This window comes from Haliaeetus albicilla, chromosome 2 (genome assembly GCF_947461875.1).
Source record: "Haliaeetus albicilla chromosome 2, bHalAlb1.1, whole genome shotgun sequence".
Classification (NCBI taxonomy): Eukaryota; Metazoa; Chordata; class Aves; order Accipitriformes; family Accipitridae; genus Haliaeetus; species Haliaeetus albicilla.
The window spans coordinates 64,009,908-64,030,812 of record NC_091484.1 but is presented as its reverse complement, the minus strand read 5'-3'; the positions used below and the strand labels follow the sequence as shown (position 1 = coordinate 64,030,812).

General features: G+C 39.3%; 1 protein-coding gene across 24 annotated transcripts in view; it reads right to left on the bottom strand.

Moving 5' to 3' along the window:
• Positions 1–1,481: 1,481 nt before the first annotated feature.
• Positions 1,482–20,905, bottom strand: part of SVIL (supervillin) — a 142,881-nt gene continuing 123,457 nt past the window's right edge. For all 24 annotated transcript variants that reach the window (XM_069777980.1, XM_069777986.1, XM_069777915.1 and 21 more), the window contains 20 exons: positions 19,695–19,784; positions 19,523–19,609; positions 18,261–18,438; positions 17,797–17,969; positions 17,393–17,548; positions 16,496–16,632; positions 15,831–15,978; positions 15,561–15,706; positions 14,514–14,689; positions 14,269–14,413; positions 13,655–13,931; positions 11,592–11,743; positions 10,279–10,384; positions 9,240–9,447; positions 8,466–8,599; positions 7,624–7,779; positions 7,075–7,218; positions 3,533–3,654; positions 2,562–2,717; positions 1,482–2,436 (listed from right to left, as the gene is read on the bottom strand). In XM_069777980.1, the coding sequence (XP_069634081.1) occupies positions 2,350–2,436; positions 2,562–2,717; positions 3,533–3,654; positions 7,075–7,218; positions 7,624–7,779; positions 8,466–8,599; positions 9,240–9,447; positions 10,279–10,384; positions 11,592–11,743; positions 13,655–13,931; positions 14,269–14,413; positions 14,514–14,689; positions 15,561–15,706; positions 15,831–15,978; positions 16,496–16,632; positions 17,393–17,548; positions 17,797–17,969; positions 18,261–18,438; positions 19,523–19,609; positions 19,695–19,784 (2,978 nt within the window). In that variant the 3' untranslated portion in view covers positions 1,482–2,349. The remainder of the gene's footprint in view (positions 2,437–2,561; positions 2,718–3,532; positions 3,655–7,074; positions 7,219–7,623; positions 7,780–8,465; positions 8,600–9,239; positions 9,448–10,278; positions 10,385–11,591; positions 11,744–13,654; positions 13,932–14,268; positions 14,414–14,513; positions 14,690–15,560; positions 15,707–15,830; positions 15,979–16,495; positions 16,633–17,392; positions 17,549–17,796; positions 17,970–18,260; positions 18,439–19,522; positions 19,610–19,694; positions 19,785–20,905) is intronic.

The following is a 20,905-nucleotide window of genomic DNA, read 5'->3' as shown; positions in this document are numbered from 1 at the left end:
CAAGATACCAAATTGTGTAAAAATTACAGGAACTCTGAGAGCTGACAACACTGAATTACGTTTCACTGCCTGTAGGTCCTCAAGCCGGCTTGTCTTGTCTTTCAGCTGAGATTCTAAAGGCTTTAAGAGTGGGTGGGTGTTGCCCTTCAGCAGCACTTGGAGGACTGACAGTGTTTTCAAAAAACAAAACCAAATGATACTACCCTGCCAGAGGGAAAAACAAGGTCAATCATGCTATGCAAATCAGCTCTCTGTTGGAGAGAAAAATCAAAACAGAGGAACCTGCTACCCCTATGGTACAGACTGAACATGAATAAACAAAACATAATTCCTGGTTGACTTTATCACCAGAGAGGGTAAAAGAGGAAAATATATGGGTGCAAAAATACTTAGATGAGTACAGCAGTGACTTTGGAAATCTCTCAGTGCTTGAAAAATAAACTTGTCACTATAAAGCCCTGCATTTTCAAACTAAGTGTATCCCATGCAGAAGACATAGTTGAGGACCTCTGAGGAACTATCAGACATCTAAACATATTTTTGCTGGAGGCTATGTAAGAAGTATCCTGGCTCTGAATATTGTTGCTACCCTTTTCTTTGGTTTCTGTCAAAAACTGAAATGAAATAACCCATAATAAAAGGAAATACACCAGTGAGAAAATTCACCTGTAGTATCTCAGGCCAGTGAATAGTACTTGTGTATTTCTAGGTTTTTCGTTTATTTACTTAAAAGCTAGCTTACAACTTATTAACTGATGTGTCAAAACAAGATTAATTTTAACTACGGAGCAATATTTACTGCAGATCTTGATGAAATCTACACCTCACACATTCAAAGATCCTACTTTCTTTCCCTGGGCCTAGGAGAATGACAAGAGCAGCAACAGGTACCACTGCAGGTGATCACCTTTTTACCAAGGCAGGAGGAGCTCTGAATGGCTGCAGGGCAGAAGGAAAAGGAAGCTTATGCTAGCAGGAACAAAAATGTGAAATCCACTAGGCTATCAGAGGACAACCACACAAGTTGTTAACAGAAATGCCAAATGCCTGAAAAACATTTCAAACAATAGCATATTTTTACTCTATTGCTCTATTCAATGTCCTAATTAGCTGAATGAAAACGATTTTGACTCTGGTGCTTACTGAAAGAACGGACACAATGCCATACTCATTTTCAGTTCAAGTTTTACTCCCAATTGCACAAAGGTTGAAAAGATTTTTTCAAAGTTTGAAAACCAGCATAAAAATTTTGGTTGCATGTATAAAACAGGAAAACCCAAAGGATACAGGAGTTGCATGACTGTTCCAATGTTCAACATTAAAGTGTTGCACATATACTGATTCTTTTCTACATTATCTGCTTCTCAAATTTTAACTGTACAACACTTGCAGATATCTGAGGTTAAAATGTTTTGATAAAATACCATGTTATGGAAGGTTTCAGTCACTTCGTACAGATTACAGTACAAAATAATGACAACTCAGAGCATTGCTAAGAGTTTATTCAGAAGCTTTTACTTTTGGTTCTTATATCACAAAAGACATGTTTAATGTTTACAACAAGTATTAGAAACTGAGATGTTTTTATTTCTACTATTATAAAAGTAACATAGGAGACCATTCTAAGCCATCTTCAAAATGCAGACCGATCTTTTTTTTTTTGTATATAAACTGTACACAAAAAACAAGGCACTATACATTTTTGGATAATAAAGTATAAAGGTCGATTCGCATAGTTTCTCAAGAAATCCATGCTATAAATACAAATGCTTTGTTCGGTTTAGCACCTGAAGCAGCACTGAGAACAATTCATTAACTACTGCAAAGAGAAACTTTTCAGAACGCGTAGAAGATACATATTGGTGGTATAGCTAATTCAGTACAAGCAACTGCCATCCAGCTACTTTTCTGCAGTTTTGACATGACAGTCTTGAAAGTGAATATATATTGCATTGTTAAATACATACTCATTCTATGTGTTTATATAAATATAAATTCTTTGTAATCCACAAACTAACAAAATAACACTTTACAAAGAGAACTTCTTCAAAAACAAAAATGGCAAGTATTGTATATAGCCAAAGGACACCTGCAGCAGTAGCTCAAGAAACTACTGTTTCAGTGCATAGGAGAGCAGAGCTTAAAACACATTACCTTTAAGAGTCAAAACTGAATTCCATTTCCAAAGAGTTCTCTTGGCCTTTTATAATATTACACACCTCCAGACAGGTAGTCACTAATAACTTCAGATTATGTCTATTTATTCTGTAAATGTGGGGTACAATTCTTCTAAAGGGCATAGAAAGTGAAAACAGACATCCCTTTAGTGCTCACTCCAATAAACGCAACTTAGAAAAGTCCTTTTGCCTTCTTTAGATTAACCTGCTTCCAAGATGGCAGTGCATTGTACTCTTCTCTTGTCATCTCTAATGCAACCTGCATTTAAAATGAGAGGATATGCCATTAGTAAAAACACTCGTAAGTAGCAAAACTGTCAAATGACTTCACAGCATGGTTTGACACACATGCACAGAGTAACAGTGCACCTATTCGCTCCTTACCTCAAAGTCCTCATCTGAAAGATAAATTTCAAGCTTCAGTGGATCGACTCCCTCAGGTAGAGGCCTAGCTAAGAGATCTGCTAATGGATACACCGTTTTACACAGCTTGGCCAGCACATCCTCTACAAGGATTATCTGATTAGAAACATCAGCATCCTATAGGGAGAAAAGGAAAATGGAGAACAGGATCACAATGCTGAAACCACCAACTGTTCCCATTGCAGTCTGCAGATGGCATGGGATCAACCTGCACTGCCTGGCCCACAGAGCACAAAGCTATACATCCAGGTCCGTACATAGGTGAACAGCCCTACCCTACAACAATTTCACAGCTTAAAAAAAGTCTGCACTTAGCAGAAGGACATGCTGTACTCTCCATTTAAGGCTGAATTCTGTGTTTAGTCATGAAGCCAGCATTTTCCACTAAGGATGGCTGCAGAAGACTTGGAAAACAGAAAATGTCATTTGCCTTGAGATGCCCCTTCACTGAAGGCTTTTAAAGCAGTCACGTGTAATTTGGCTGTGACTCTGCTTCCCATGTGGGTAAGTCAATGCTGAAGCTCTTGGAGCCAGCTGATCCTTTGCAGGGCATTTTGCTCCCCTGCACTTTGAGCCCGGAGAACAGACCAGAACTGCACATTGCTGCCTGTTTCACATGATCAAAACAGTTGTTCTGCTAAACTCTAGCACATCTCTTTCTAAGAGATGATTCAGATAACACTTTCCTCCTGTTCTTAACAAAAAAAAGAATGTGAGAAGTTACATGAAAAAACAACCAGGAATGCCTCTAATATCCACACTTCCAGTTGGAATTTAGCTATGTTATTTTTTTCCTGTGCAGACTCCTGAACTGTACTTTCCAAGTTCATCCTCTGGATTTTGGGGATGACGGCACAAACAAGAAATGTTACTGACAACACAAGACATAATTACTAGCAACAGAAAACAGTCTGGGCAATGAAAAGATTTACCATTTCTGTGATCTCTGCGATGTCTTCCCTGTGTTCCCAACTTGGGAACATATTAGTGAAGGTCAGAGGCTCTAGGCCAGCATGAATTAGATAGGATTTTGGGGGCTTCTTTATATTTTTTCCTAAAAACAGTCAAAATACAAAAAAAAGAGAGAAATTGCAAATGGTACCATATTTTGCAATGTCACCCACTATCCAAAGCTACCTCGTAAGCATGTTTAGTTGATTCTTTCCTGAAAAGCTGAAGTAATTTAAGGCAGTAGGAATAAATTTCACCAGGATTTTTTTTTTTTAATATAGTATGGCACCTTTTAACATGTTTTTCAGTATTCTTAAATTTGCCTTTTACTGTATCTGACAACAAAGATCAAACCATGTACGCTGAAAATTCCCCACAGTTACTTCCTAACCCAATGTATTTCTTATCTTACAAAAATAGAGTTAGAATAGAGTAAAGCAGAGTGTGATGGTCTGAAATTAGCCAAATTCACGTAAATGAAACCTGGTATGCTCAGCCAAAGTGTCCTGCCAGCAGCAAATAAAGCTTAAGCTTGGAGGCTTAAGGGAGAATGTTTAAACTGTTCTTAACTTGGGATACTGAGGTCAAACACAATCATTTTGTTATTACAAATTCAAAGGAGTGGGATCTGAAAGTTAACAGAGATATTGCAATAGCTGGATGGTAATTACTGATGATTTTCAAAGACAGTCCTGCCTCTTTAAAACGTATGTGTGCACACTATATAGGACATGGACATAAGAGCCTTCTCTTCCACATATTTTCACTGTGGTTTATTTCTTGTTCTACCACGAACAATTCAACAAGCACTTAAAAACACTGCATTTAAAAAATGTGTGAATCTGCTCTAGTTGCACTGCTCCGCTCTCAGTAATTCAGCCAAGAAATAAAAGGAGAGTGGCATTTGCTAATGTTCCAGCATAGGTGAGATGAATTTGTACGTAAATGGAGAAACATTTCCATTGCATGAACTCTGCCCTCAGCACAAGCTGATCTCCTCACTAAAAATCACTGAAGGGCAAACCAGATTCTTCCCTCTCCTAGCGGTCTGCAGCTCAGCTCTCCAGACTGCTGATTTAGCAGATAAAACCACAGAAAAACTTGCAAGACATTTTGATGAGTTAAAGAAGATTTATGCACAAGGAGAACTGCTAGGTATATTCAAGGGATATCCAGAGTTGCTAATTAATCTCTTTCATACCATCATGTAGTTAAACACTGCAAGCCAGGAAAAGAAAAAAAAAAAAAAAGGGGGGGGGGTGAGTGGGAAATGGGGAGAAGGACATAGATGAGGAAAGACATGGAGAGAGAGATAAGTAAGAGAAAAGTGTTCTAATGCTTCTGATCACTCAACTATATTCTGGTAGTCAAAATAATTGCAGCAGCATTGGTATCTCCTGAAATACAGTTTCTCCACCTTGGTAAGTAACAAAACATAAGAGCTAGTCAGCCCTGACAGCTTGATGCAATAAATTTTTGAAGGGGTTGACAGAATCCCAGATCATGAAAGTGACAGACCACCAGAACAGCATAGTTTGAACGGTAGGAAACTGCTAAAGAAGTTCACATTAGCTTTGGCATAGAAATAGTACAAGTAGAATTGGTCTTTAACAGTAAAAAACTTGTTCTGTACCTATCCAACCATACAGCCCAAAGCTCTTGAGAACTACCCCATGGCAAAGATGATAAAGCCACAACTGCTGCAAAGTCATGGCCAGAGGTAAAGAAGTGAGCACCCAGCAAAAAAACTTGTCCTATGATACATATGCTAAAGTTCAGACCCCTGAGGAGTCACCGAAGAGCTTTCCACTGTGCATCAAACTCAGATGCAGCGAATTCAATCCAGTGCAGAAGGTATTAATCACTTTTCCCATCACTGAACTTCATGAAGTTCAAGAAATCTGGAAAAGTATCCAAACCTCAGCATGTGTATCTGATTCCATCTCTCCTGGGTCCAGAAAACATGATTTTCCATTACCAGAGGATTACCACTGCATCAGCAACACTGAGACCAGGATCTCACTTGTAGCTCTCTCGCTAGCCTGCTGAGCAACTCTGGGCACTTCTTTGCATGGGGCTCAGTTCCTCTATGGTGACATTTACTTCTGCTGTGAAGCACGCTGTATGAAATGATTTCAAAGAAGTGCACCTTATCACTCCTTCTGACTTGGGAGAACTGGGGGTGGTGGAGAACAAGTAACTGGCCTTTTCTTTAGGAATTCAGCAGTCGCTGCCCAAGACTCTTCCAATTACTGCCCTGTCTTTAGCACCCCATTCCTAAACAAATGCTGCTATTGGGCAGGGCAGGGCAGTGCCAGGGACACCAGAGGATGAACGACAGAGCAACACCGCAGTCCGATGAAGGTCACGTTTCTGTGCCTCCAGTACTGGTTTTCAGCTGTCTCCTGCCAGGTGTTACCACCTCCCATCAGTGACATGAGACAACTGAGTAGAATCACAACACGTGCGCCTACTCCTATTCGACCTGCAGATTGGGAAGGAAAGACTGGCTTATCCTCATAAGGGTGGAATATCCAAGAAGGGTATCGCTTTCCCTCTTCAAATACACAAATATCTATGGGAGAAGATGACAGTTACCACCAGCTGTGTCACAAGTTGTGAAGTTTATTTGCTACAGAAGAGATCAGTGGCATCATGAGGTCTCAAGATCTGTAAGTGATCAGGCTTTCCTTGCAAGAGGACATAGGTTGGATCAGTTAAGCTGTAGTGACTTATTCACAGTGGGAAACTGTTCTGAACTAACAGAACATGGCTGTTACTTATGCCCTCTTTCCTGGATGGTAACCCCACACCTTTCTTTATTCATCCTTCATCAGAAGATGCAAGGTCTGTTCCCAGCCTCACACAACCTTAGATGAAGTGAGAAGAAAGCATTACAGTGTCTCAAGGAAACTCTACTAGCACAGAAAATAATCTGGTCAGTGTGCTCTTACATGATCATCAATTGCAGCTAGAATCACTGCATACTGACTGGTAATAACTGTTTTCTAAAAATGAGTACAGAGCCTCAGCAATGTGCTCCAGCATTTCCAATGGCCGCCTGTTTCCGTGTGAGACTTGTTCTCGATCTTCAAAGTCTTTCCACCTTCCCCACTAAATCAAAACCCAGTTACATCAGCAAACAGTATCTTCATTCAGTCTTTTGATACACAGAAGCTTATGAAATCTAAGAGGACCTAGACAGAAAGCATTCAGGTTTAAGAGGCTGTGTTCTCAGAATTCACTTTTAGGGATCTGATGTCTGAACTATTTTCCCCACAGCGGGGGCACAGAAGAGGAATAAAGCCTTTCCTCTGAGAATTGAGTCAGCAGAGTATCTTCGCAATTTGGGAACAATGCCATTTACTAAATGGTTTGCTAAGAAAGAGTGGAGAATGTATCTTCAAATACGCTGATGTTTATCAATAGCATTGTGGGAGCACCTGAGTACCTTTCAACTCAGGACAGCAAGGCATGGAAAGGCATGACACACTCAGAACAGCCAGGCACAGCAATCTGTTACCTTTGCAGTACCGGAGCACTGTCTCCATGGCGCATTTCCTGTCTGTAGCCCACCTGATTCGAGCTGATCCAGCAATTTTGTTTTCCACAGGCCACCAGCCTTGCCACAGGTACACTTCATGGTGATTGTCAACAAGGAACAGTGCTACACAGCCAAAAACATAACAAATCCATCATCAGTTGCTTATTAGTTCTCAGAATCCCCTAAACAACCCCAGTCTTACATGCTTGTCAGCATCAGGACAGGATCATTTCAAAGCTTACCGATCCCTTTTGTTATTCATCCAGCTGAACCTCAGCTGAACTCAGGTTCTCTGATATAAACAATGTATTTTTATAGCAAGCTTTTGGGATACATGTATGTTTGATTAGTTCTCAGCATCTTTACCACAAAAAAAATTACTGTTAGTGTTTAATGCAGTATAAGCATCACATGCACACATTTTCCTGTGATAAAGCAAGTTAAAAGTGATTACAGTTACTGAATCACTGCCCAATGCAGGATACAGTTATCTGTTTTCTTGTTACTTAAGTATTTTAAAGCATATACCTGGCTGTGGGGCAGTGTAAAGATCTTCTTGCAAGAATGGCATGGAATTGATGACAGCAGGGTCTCTTGAAGGGTAAATGTACTCAGTGGCTGAGAATTCTCCTGAGGAACTACTGAGGCTGAACAGGCGGGGGGTGAAATTAAACTTTCCAGGATCTTTAAAGAACAAAAATTAAGAAGATTTCCAACAGAAAATACCAGAGGTGAATGTAAAAAATAAAAATAAAAAAAAAAAATCAACTTTTAGAGTCACTGTAAATTCTCTGGTTTTTGAAAAATAAAGAAAGATGACCAGATGTCTTAGGGGACTAGCAACAGCTGTGAATAACTTGAGCTATAAGGCTGGCTGCCATCAGTTTGAATCTGATCCTGGCTACTTACTATCAGCCATTTCATAACGGGCTGTTTTGCAAGCTTAAGTGAAGCAAGCTCATCTCAGAGTTTACTTTTTAACTGACACATTTTCTACTTGGTAAATCAATCCCCCTGCTACCTTTGTTGGCAGTTTCAAAGCAAAGACTGGAAAAAAATGTGTGCAGAACTGCCTCCTAAATCCCATCAGAAGACAAGCAAAACGTGTTGGTAACAGCGTTAACTATTGCTCCGTGCTGCATGAATACAGAGGGGCTGCAGAAGGGGGAGAGAACAAAATGAAACACTTAGTTTTCCAGCACTTTCCTTCTAGAACAGCATTACTTAACTCAGTAGATTTTTTGGAAGCATCTCTCTGAAGCGATCATCTCAACTACCAAGATGTTCTTCAAAAGCTTTACATTAAATCTCACAATACCGTAGACCAGTAAAGTAAAATGTGAGTGCCAAATCCAGGAATGCAGGTCTACCTTGCAACATGCAATCATAGGCCTTTCGATCTCTCCTTCCTAATGCGTCCCAGAATCCCAAGGGCTCTGATCCTTCATCACATTCATGTATCGTCACCTTGCTGCTGCTGTGCAGCCCTGCCTCCAGCGGACATCTACAAAACACGAAGGAAAAAGAGTGAACCGAGCTTTCCTGCCCCGAACACAGCTAACACAAACCTGCTGGCCACTTGCATTATTAGAACCCAAAAGCACCCTATAGGCTTGTTGCACACTTCATGTGAACATAGGCTTTTTGAAAATGACAAAAATTATCAATAAACAAGATACGGAATTTCAGCAACCATTCTCATACCATTTCTGATCACATACCTAGAGCGGAGGAGATGCTCGCATGAGCTCTCAGTAGGGATTCTCACTGCCTGTTTTTGTAACTACTGCTGTCCTCCTCAAATGCTTTCCCAAACACATTTCCTCTTCCTTATTTACAAGGCTTGATTCTAATCCTATCAACTGGGATTTAGTTTGCTATTCAGATATTGAGCATCTCCCTCCAAATGGAGACCATTTGTTTTGCAACTGTAATCAGTACATTAGGAAGAGTAAGTGCATTTGACCTTAAAGTGATTACAGAACATGTGTTTTCCCCACTCCATCGAATCAACTACCCATCATTCCCCCTCCTTACCAAGCGTGCACATGCTGCAGTTGTACTCAGAGGACAGCTTTAGTTATTTCAACTTTTCTTTGAGGCAGACTATTTTAACATGTCCAAAATATAGATCAGACACTCACTGTTCCTTTATTTTATTGGCTGCTGTTCTTCCTACATCCTTGGTGTGAGATTGTGCTTTGCAGCCATGCCACAGGTAGATGAGAGCTTTATTTATATTGAGGACAATCATGGATGTCCGGGAACGCAGGCTGCTGCAGTGACATGCTACTTCAAGTAAGTTTCCTTCATTGGGAACTTCTCCTCGCACACAATATAGCCTCCAGTCACCTGGAGCAGACAGGAACAGTGCAGCAGTATTATACAGTCAGTCACATGGGGTTGAAAATTCAAGACCTCTGCTCTGGAACAGCTGTTCTCATACTGGATGAATTTCACATATCACATGCCTATATTGTCACAGAATAAACCAGCCAAGCATCAGGTTTGGCTAACACTACTCCAGAAACCCTGTTGCAGAAAAGACACCTTCTGAAACCTTGCTACAAAAGTACAAGTATTAAGAGCTGAAGAGCTTAACAGAGCAGGAGAGACAAGTTTCTGCTCTGTTTCATACAGGAAAAAAAGGGAAATAAATACAGTAGTCCTTCTATTCAACTTCTTTTCCCCTGTGCACCTTAGGCACAGGAGATCACATTCAGATGCAAACTGGAGCACAGTCCAAGCTACACGTGCATTGAAATTCTCTGACCTCAACTGCAGCATACAAGGAATATGTTGCAAAAAGTAACGAATGGGTAACAAAACCTTAGAGTTCTCCTTGGAGCAGGAGAACTGCTCATAAAAATGCTCCTTTGCCCAGACTGTGTAGAAAAGAACATATTTTAAAGCAAATGAGCACTTTGCTTAATTAAAAAACAACTAGAACAATTTATATGCATATCAATACAATAAAGTCAGCTTGCTCTAGGGTGACAAAATCCATGCTATGCTCAAAGAAGAAACAAACTAACTTGAAACAAAGCATCGCAAAGCTGTCTCATGGGTTTCATGGCATTCATTTCCCTTTTCTACAGAGTATGGTAAGTTGAGACTAAATTCAAAGCCCTTCACAATAGATACAAAAGGATTTGGGGGCAGAAGCTCTTAACAGTAATTTACTTTGTGCATTTTCTTCTTCCTCTTCCCTTCTGCCAGCATGCACAATCATCCCTCCTTGGAAGCACTGCAGGAAGCATGGCGGTTCTTTCCCTTGAAGCACTTGTACCTGGAAATTGAAAGCGCCACTCTTCATTAAAAAAAAAATGAAGCAAGTATACAGACTCAGGAAAACTAATCTCTATGGATTATTAAAAATTGTATAGTTATGGCCACCCACGAAGATGGCTTTCATTCTACCTTACAACTGCTGACTATTGTTTAAATTACCATATATATCAGCATGCAATGGATTTCGTATGTGACCTGCATATTAAAAGAAACCTCTAGCTGGAATCCAACAATCAAGAGTTTTAGAGGATAAGGAATACCAAATAAACTCTAATTTAAATTAGTTTAACCATTATTTGAATTCTTTACAGGACTGGGCCATCCTGCCTTATATTCTTTGAAACTATTATGGATATAATGTAGGAACTGAAGTAGGTTCAAAATTTGCTGTAAAACTGGTTTATATTACAACATGCATGTTCTTTGCTCATTAAACATTGCATTGTGATTATGAAACTGATATAGCTAATTGCTAAATCAGGTATGTTGCACAGAATCGCACACTCTGGATCAAGTGTATTTACATATCTCCTCTATGAACTCCTGTCTTACTGGTCACTTCTACGCTGCTGTTAAAAAACTAATCACAGCATTATCAAGGTACAGAAACTAACTTTAAGCCTCCCATCTTGTATGCTGGTAGCAGTCAAGCCACAACAAAGCCCAACTTCAGCTAAAGACAAAGCAAGCTAGCCTGTCCTCTGTTTGAGCTTCAAACTAGCTGAATCTGCAGTTGATAGAATCTCTGCAAAACAAGGCAATCTAATATGTAATTACAGAGTAAACAAATTGAAAATTTCCAATGTATTTTCATGCCTTGGCCTGGCAGAAAGTGCTTCTCCTGGTCTCAGCACTAGGAAGACAGTCCTGTTATCTGAACATGTACTTGAAGTGAAGGCACAAATTTATTTAACTGTGCTTCACCTATTCCTGCAGGGAGAGGAGAGAAGACATTCTTCTTCAGCCATTCTCAGAAATTTCATCTTTAGAAGCAGGGTTTGGGAATGACAATCCATAAAGGAGCTTATCTGTCTCTGGAAGTTGGTATAAAGCCAAAAGCAATTTTGAGGTCTAGTAATCTGTACTGTCAAGAACACGTTTACAGAAAGAGAGGAGGCAAAAAAGATAATTTGCATTTGCCATTGGTGGCTACTTGGGCAGGCAAGTCTTACCAGGACTGCCACCTAGGTCTGCAGGAAGCTCACCTGTGCTCCTCTCTCTTCATCAAGTTCCACTGTCATCAGTGCCGATGTCCCTTTCTCACTCACTGTGGAGTGCCTTCCTTGCCAAAAGAAATACACGCATTTCTCTTTTCCAAGAGCCCTTACTTGTTGCTCTCCTTTTTGCCTGCTTCCAACTGCAAAACAGAAAGCACATGCTGAAAAAAGTACTCTGGCTATAGATTTAAACAGCACGTGGTTTAATCTCATCTGCCAGCTCAGCACTAGCCCATCCAGAACAGGAAAGATAAAATGTCCAACTGGAAGAACATTAGGTGTCCAAGCCAGTAACGTCCCCCAAGTTGGCATTGTCTCATCAGGTGGATGTAAGCCCACAGAGAGAGATGCCTGTGTTGGCCAGAGAAAGAGATGTAGAAAGAACTGGTACTATCCGGAGAAAAATAACTGACATCACTTGAGCCAATTTGCATGTGAAATGGTACATCCAGTCATGTTACCAGAAGAGTGCGTTATGGCTCATTTTCCACATTACACACTGTTCTTTGGCAGCAGGAGAGTAGCTGGCTGGAACAATACTGGAAACAGCAACAGTTGAGAAAGCTACAGGCATAAAAGAAAAGTCTTTCTTGGTAAAGTGATATTAGAAAGGAAAACTACAGAACAAAAGAAGACCAAAGCAGTATTTTGCAGTCATAAAAAAGTTAGGATTAGGTAAGATTTATTTATTTATTTAAATTAACTCAGTATTTCATATTGGTCTGGAAAGTGGGTTAGCAGCAACCCTTTTTTTTGTTTTTTTTTAGAGAGGATCGGTATTTAGTTGTTGTGATAAGCGAGTAATGTTTACAGCAAGTGAAGTTGACAATACAACCAGTTATGGATTATTTTACTCTTTCCAGGGAATACTAAATAAACAGATATAATTAAATCAAAGATTTAAAAATACCCAAGAGCTTTAAACCAGATTCTTAAAAAAAATAAATTAAAACTTCTGCCTTGATTTCAGCAGTGCTGAGCAGCATCCAACTGAAATACTTAGGAGAAAGCATGCTGTTTTTTTCAAGATGAGAATACGCAAACCACTACTCACTTCTAAAATTTATGGTTTTCATTCTTATCTGTGCATTCAGCCCATAAAAGTACTGCCTCCTGCATAAAAATTTATTCTGTCTTGAAGTGATGGAATATATTTTCATCCATTTGGATTAGGAGTCTGTTTACAGTTCAGTATTAATGTTACCCATTTCTCCCAAGATTTACAAGCTTTTGTATTTTTCTTGGATTTACCAGTATCTGAACTCAACGATCCTGAATGAGACCTACCTACATTTTTTGGCTAAAAGCCTGAAGCTGTATAGCTGTTCCACTGCTTTCAACCAATTTTAATATTTTCCTATTTGAAACAATAATGTTTCAACTATTTTTATTTCACTTGTCGCGAAAGCCACCTATTCTTAGTTTAGTGCCAAAAGGGAGAGTTCCATTGAGCACACTGAGCTGACTGATTCTCAACATTTTACCTTTTAGACTCTTGTCAGAACACTGCTAAAGTTCTCCACTTGAGACTGAAACCCATAGCAAAGGGTTTCCAGGAACAGCAAAAAGGACAGCAAGAGCAATGAGTTGGCAAGGGCTTTTCCTGTCATTGTTACTGTTCTCCATTACCCAGCAAAGTCTTTCGTTGTTGCTAAGCCTACCCCCCTTGCAAGACATTCAGGCCACTGTCGTTAGTCCAGCTGCCTAGTTATTTTGGTGTTAAGCTGTGGGCACAATTCTGGCCTAATGAGCTGTCCTGTGAACATGTACACCACCACTATTGGGTAAAAGGAGAGATGGACAGTATTACATTTGATGTATGAAAAATAACTACAGCTTTTTTTTTTTTAATGCTTTCTTTTAAACAAAATAAAGTAATAAGCTGTACTTCTTAATGGCCTAGGAAGGCTAAATTAGCATTTCTAACCTTTAAAACAGTTTCACATCCAAGGAAGTCTAGGTCTGGATCTTATCCCTAAAACTGTACCACTATGCAGTTTTAGCTGCACTTCTCCATGTTTCAGCAGGATGAAATGGAATTGTTCACTAACCTGTAGTGCTCACCATGTACTTCCACTTCACCACATATGTGTCTCCCTCATGGAACTGCCCTATGCTTTGCTTAGGCAGTCTACTATAATCGAATTCCAGGATGTGCCAGACATCCACAGATGCAGTGATAATTTCAAACTGCCTCCCATCTTCTCCTTCTACAAGTCCATAGCCCCGGCCAATATTCATTCCATCCAAGACCGTGCCTACAGTTGTTTGGGGCACAGCTACCATTAGCATGACATCATATGGTTTAGAGTCAGATCTGGATTCTTCCTGTCAAAAAACACAGAAGAGATTTCTTTGAGCATAGCTTTTTTTCTTCTTACCCCACAATTCCACTCAAACAGTTTGACTCTCGCATATTTCTGTACTTTGATATCTTGTCATCATTTGATGCCTTGTCAAAGCCACCTTGGCAGTATTCATTGAGCTGCTCGGCACTAATATAAAGCAACTCTGGGGGTTCACTGTAAGGTGGTGATGTTCTGACCCCTAGGTCAAAGCCCGCAAGATAAAGAAAGTGCTCTGGATCCTTGAGAACAAGCTTCCCTGGTTTCAATCCCAGCTAAGTCACCTAGTTTGAAATACCTAGCATGCTTATTATATGCACCTTCTGGTGAAGGGATTCACTAGAATTCTTCTCATTGAGTTTCTTCAGCTCTGTCCAATCAAGAAATTTTTCTTTGAACAGTATGGTCTCGTTATGTTCTGTGAGTCTGCCAAACACAGCCCAGTCTGGGCGTCCTTGTCCCTTTCTGTACAAGGGAAAAAAAGAAATAAAATCAAATTAAACTCTGTGAAATAAGGGCAAGAAAACTAGGTTTCTGCAATGAGACCAAACTCGAGTTTTGATACCTGGGTATGAGGGGATTGCATTCCCCTGGGTCCAGAGGATTTATGTCACAGTTGGAGTAGTCAAAGGTGCCATTCCACAAGTGTTTCGCCAGCTGGAATGCCACTTTTCTTTGTGCTAAAGTAACTTCCTTTCCATGCCATACATATACTTCACTGCCAAAATCAAACACCAGCACCTAAAAACCAAATCAAAACAAAAAAAACCCCAACTACCATTAGGTTAGGTGATACCCTGATCCTCCAGTTTCCTAGTGCTGCAAGCTGACAGTGCATTGAACACAAACTCCTCCAAATACCTGAGTTTCTGCAGTGACACTAACAACTAGCACTGCAATGCAAGTAAAGCCAGGGCAGTGATCTGCACTGTGATGTCTAATTGTCGAGGGTGACTGGAAGCAGGTATGGGGAGTGCTATGAGGTGTATCTTTAGGTGGTATCTAGGTAACTAGTAGATTAGAGAGCTCTTACTACCAAGAACCTGATTCTGTTGCATAACTGATTGCCGTCAAGTTACAGCAGCTTTCACTGACATTTAGACCTATGCTTTGTCCTGCAACTCAGGAAGGCTGTCAGAACATACAGCGTGGGTATCTGGCTCAGCAAACAAGCAGCAACTTGAATACTTTCAAGAAAATGCATCATGTCTTTATTTTGGAAATCTGCTCTTATTTCTACTTAGATGGGTGAAATGGTTGTTTGAAAGGGAAAAGTCTGCTAAGGATAGAAATAAAAATGCTTGAAAGGGAAAACAGGTTTTTATTTTGTTTTTTCTGAAGTGCTACCTGTTTTGCACTTCATGACTTTGGAGTGAGCTACTGATGACAAAAAGATTTACACTTCCTAAAATACTATTTCACTTTAAAGATAACATGATCTAATTTCTTGAGACCTGCAGCACACTCTAGACAGCAAAGTGTTCAGAAGCTTTTCAGAAACAGAGAGGACCCAATTTTCAGTGAGCCTCTCCATGAGCATTTGCGATTCCTGAAGGTCATCATCAGCTGTACATTCCTGCACTTACAACAGGACCAATAAGTGGCACGATACCTCTTTTGGTTGTAGCAGGGTACATTTTGGCACCTTTCCCCAGTAGTCATCCTCAGGAATGAGCTTATCCTCTACAAGGCGGTAAATGCAATTTGTTTCTATTATTGCAGCTTCATACATTTCATCTTCTTCAGGACTTCCAGCAGCTTTAGGAAACGATTGTCAAAATTAATAAAAAATTTTAACATCCAGCTATCTTTAGTAAAGAGAACAGACTCAACTATTTTACTGTGATAAAACATCAGATACTATAACTGTAAGAATGCTTACACTGGTAACTTGTCTGTCCACCAAGGAGTTTCCAGAAGTCTTTGGCTGCATGGGTATGGGTATTTATTCCTTCTTCTATAGTCTGTATATAAGAAGCTCTACAGCCAAGTTCCCTCTTTGTCTGAATTAAAGTTGCAAGTTCTGAAGCCTAAAAGATTAACAGTTATCTGAACAGAATTGCTTAAGTCTTTGGAATACTTGTGCATATCTTGTTCAGGGAGTAGGCAAAAGTAGATAGGATATAGTAGAGCAAATAGCAAGAGAAATTATTATTATTTGTTGCACTAAATGAACAGACACTAGAGAAAATGTTACAGAAATACATTCATTCTTTCATTTGTCTAAAAACAAGACTTGATCTTAATGAACATGGGAATAAAAAGGACATCCTGCAATTCAAACTATTTTTTGTTTGAGTGCAAATCTGTTTCCTGAGGATATCCTCTTTTCTCTTGCAGCTTCACAACCTACACACTCGTATGTCAGCTTTCATTGAGTGCACAGGCTAAAACATATTTACAGGAACTCTGCATATCTACCTGTCACTGACTATCAGTTACATGCCACTTTTTGAGACAACTGGCACCAAGGCTCAATTACATCAAAGAGACATACGCTGCGACAGTTCTAAAAATAAATAATAAAAAAACCCAACTAGTACTAACCTTTGCTTTTTCTATGACATTTGCAAACTCTCCTACCCATAAGAAACAAAAATGTGGAGTTAACAACAGGAAACAGTCTCCGCTGTTCAGTGACGAGGCCCTTGGTTCAACTAATCTTGTTTGAACATGTCTTCTTCCTAAAAAGAAAACAAAGCTAATTATATTCCTTTGACTACCGCTATCAAATGCCAAGATCTAATTTCTTTTGAGTGAAATACAAACAGTCCCAGCACATGTAGCAAAATATATGGAAACAGACTGTTAAAGAAGCATTGAAAGACTACTACTGTGGAAAAAGGGTTTATTCACAGAAAGCAAAAAAAAAAAAAGTTGCCTCCGATCAACTAATATTTCTATTATTTCCTGTTCTTGCTTTAACAACTTTTTGTCCTTCTGGAGAGAAATTACTTAAGTAAAATGGCAGACAGCAGCCAAATTCCAGAATCCTCTACATTTGCTTAAGTGAAGCTATGACACAGTTTCTGTAGGCAGTAAAAGTTTTAAGAGCTTTACTTTGTCAAAAAAGTAGCTATTATTTTGCAGATTCAGATACATTACTATGCATTGTAAGGGGAAGTGGAGCAAGAACACTGTCATGTCACTTTCAAGTTATACTGAGCACTAGATGAATGGGACAGTTCAAAAATTTCCACCCGAGATAGCTAGAATTCCTGAAATAGTTTGTTTTCTCCTCAGAAAACACACAACAGTGGCCACAATGCAAACCAATTTGTAAGGTTTTGCATTTGCCACACAGTTCTCACTTATTCTTTTAGGTTTTGGACATAAATTTTGAGCTGGTGACCTAGAGCAAGCTAAGCATCTAACTGTGGTAGCAACTCCCATATGTTACAATCAGCCTATTATATATGGAAAGTAAAAGCAGTTTCAGCATACCTTTAATTTGCAGCAGCATTAGCTTCTTGTATGGCACAGCACTGTTGTTAGAGTTTTGCTCTGTTAGATTAACACTCCGCAGGCTAACGTTGCTGAAGTTCTCTTTGCTTGCCAAGCCAGCAAGTGCTACTTCTGAGAAATTTGAGTTTGTAGACACTTGTACATAAAAAGAAGTTGGAGAAAAAACACACAAAAAAACCAAAAAAAGGACAAAATTATTAAAAAATTGGTTGTTGCGTTAAAAAAAAAAAATTATTTCCCCCCATTATTTCTAGTTTTTGTCCTTCTCAATAGCAACAGCAAAACCAGGTTGAACTTAGATTAACTGCTATCCCAAAAGCTTTGTTTTGTTTTAAATTAAAATAGCAAGACAGTGTCTTGTACAAATCATCCTGTTAGCTTACTTTTTTCTACTTTCATTCGCTTTGACTCCATGAAGGCAACATTCAGTCGTTGTTCAGTATATTCATGAAGAATATCTTCTCTTGCTGCCAGCATTTTCAGGGGGTTTCTTGAGGACTGGACTCTGCGTGTAGGCCTAACTGCACGTTTGTGCTCTGCTACAGAAGATATTAACCTGAAAAACAAGCAGTGTTTATAATCATCAGTTAATTTTCCTAGTCAGAATCATCCAATGACAAGAGATTTGCTTTGATTTTGGGTGTGACATTTGTTAGGAAATCAGGATCAGTTCCTGGATTCAGGCAGAAGAGCAATTTCAGAAGGATGTATAAGAAATGGACATAACCGGTACTAAGATATCTACAAGATGACTTAAAGCTGAACATTTTGACAACCACCCCTACATCTACATTCACAACAATGGAAAAAAACAAAACAAAACAAAAAACCACCCGATAGTTCTTACTTTGGTGCATAAGGATCAAAGATGGCATCAAAGTCCTCATCAAGGTCCAAAGGCACTGAGGAAGAAGGGAAATCCACATGGCGATAAAATTTGGAAAATGTTTCATCATCATCCAGCTTCATCACCTCTTTCACAGATTTTCCTGTAACTGTCAGCACTGTCTCTTGCATGCCAGCAACTGCAGGAAAAAAACACCTCACCCAATAAATAATCATACTAGAGTTTCTAACTCTAGAAAAGGTAAACATGGCTTGTTTGGTAGTTGTTGGGGTGGTTTTTTTTTTGGGTGGTGCTGGTGGTATTTGTTTTTTGTTTGTTTGTTTTTTGTTTTTTTAAATTGATGGAATTTGAAGGAGAGATGGTAGAAAAGTCTGTTGGAAAAGAACGATAAAAATGGAGTTTAACTGCTAGTCAAAAGCAATAATCTTTATTACAAAATGGTTGGGAAATATGGCTGAATAAAAAGTTAGGCACTGTCAAAAACGATTTGTTTTGGTACGATGATATAAGCATTTTATGGTCTTGCACAGTCCATCTTGCCTCCAACCACATAATTCCTTCCTTTGAAAAGATCTACTAGAACTACAGGTGGAAAAGTCACTACTTCAGACTAGTGAGTATGGATGGCACAATCATTATCCTATGCTACTGCCTCCTCTGCTGAAATGTGAATACATTTGTTTATGGTATTTGGCACTCTACAAATTACAAAAGGATTTTTGTTTTACAAATAGAGGACAGATACATGAGATGGAAACACCAGAGAACTCTAGCCAGCTTCACAGGTAGCCAACAAGCTGTACAAGGAAGCTATATGAGCTGCTACAGAAAGTCAATTTTCAAAAAAGCAGGAAGGTGAATGAATTGTGCTTGGGAGCAGCTTAGGGTCCCATCTTGAGTTCAGTAAGATTAAACTACATTTAAAGCTGTTTCACTGTATATGGCAATATGGTTCAAACTGGCTGTGTGATTTTAAGAAATTTTGCTCTCAGAAAGAATGTACATCGTGTGCAGAGAAAGAAGAAAGTAATTTTGGTGTTTGTGATTTATTCTATCATACATACATAATACAATAGCATAAGGCTTTTTTGTTAAAACTTAGCAAAGACTGAACCACAAAAATAAAGTGGGTGATCAGTAAGTGCAGTCTGAACAAAGAAATATTCAGTTTCTGTTACCAGATATTTTAACTATGAGGTACTTCAAGTGATTTACTGAAGTCGGAGAGTAGATACATTGCCACCTTTGGTAACTCTACCAACCTTTGTTATTCAGCCTTCCCAAGAATGACTCCAACTTGTCAAGCTTCATATCTGATTCCAATTGCATATCAGGCCTGGCTTCAATTTCTAAGCAAACCAGAAAGTAAAATGTTAAGTGATGTGACAGGAAGTAAAGAAGCCTGAACGTATTTCAGCCATTTTTATTCCTTACCTTCCAAGGGCTTTGTAACTGGAGTGGTAGACTTCTGCCGGTTACTAAAAGGGGATGCTACTGGTGTTAGCGCACTTGGAGAAGCCAGGCCTGCATAAGAACACAGAACATAGGAAATGCAGACCTGGGTCAGCCCACCTTTCCAACAATGATGACTTGGGGAAGCTATTTAGGGAAAGCAGACAAGCCTGGCCACTTTGTACAGACCCTCATACCTCCTCAGCCTCCACAACTGTTGTATTAAGGATGGCAGAGTGTACTGCCCTGCCTGCTCCTTAAATCAACAGCAGCCCCAGAAACCATCCCATTCACAAGAAAAAAAAGCTTTGTTTCCAAGTGTCTGTAAGCAAGCTAACACAAGATACATGCTTTCTCTTGAATACAGTCATTTTGCTTGTTTTCAGGGTAGCAGCAGTTCACTTGGTCTACATTTTGGACTCCAGTTCTACCACAAGCCACATTTTAAAAACATGCAACTGTTCTGAACAAAAAGATATGGTTAGCAGGGAAAATACCAAGATCTTGCTTGGCACGTTCGCTACTACCACCCCTTCAACCCCCTTTTTTAATTTCAACCCATCTCTATTAATCCATGTAGCAGGATGCATCTGACCTGTGAATGCTGTCCCTGGATTAAGCAGTAATTTTTGGGCCCTGTTGTGTTTTTAAGAACACGTGGAAATGGAAGTAGAAATGAAAGTCAGAGTCCCCACTGTATCAAGCACTAGTCCCTCCTTTTGTTGTACTCTCCTCCCACCTTTTCAGTAACTACCATAAAGCGATTCATTCTGGACCCAGTGGATAAAATGATTTTTGTTTAGTTCTTTTCATGCGAATCTATGTTGTTCCAGTAGGAGAAATGACACTCTACAGGTTTCATGTTTTTTTATTAGGTAGAAAAGCATACTGAAGCAAAGAATTGCATCTATTGCCTCTTGTTGCCTAGACTTTCAGTAAATGGGGAAACTGACATTTAAACTTTCCTCTATTTTCCACTTAGCCATAGCTTACCAGTTACTGAGCCACATAAATTTAAGCCTTTAGTTTATTTTGATCAGATTAAACCAATACTGTGCTCGGAGAATATATACTAACCATGTTTCCACTATCTTTACTGCAAGTCCTAGCAAGTCATAATTGTCAAACACCAATATAGATTTAGAATGTAATTGAGTAGCTTTTCCACAAATATTTTTTTTCCCTGTTACCTA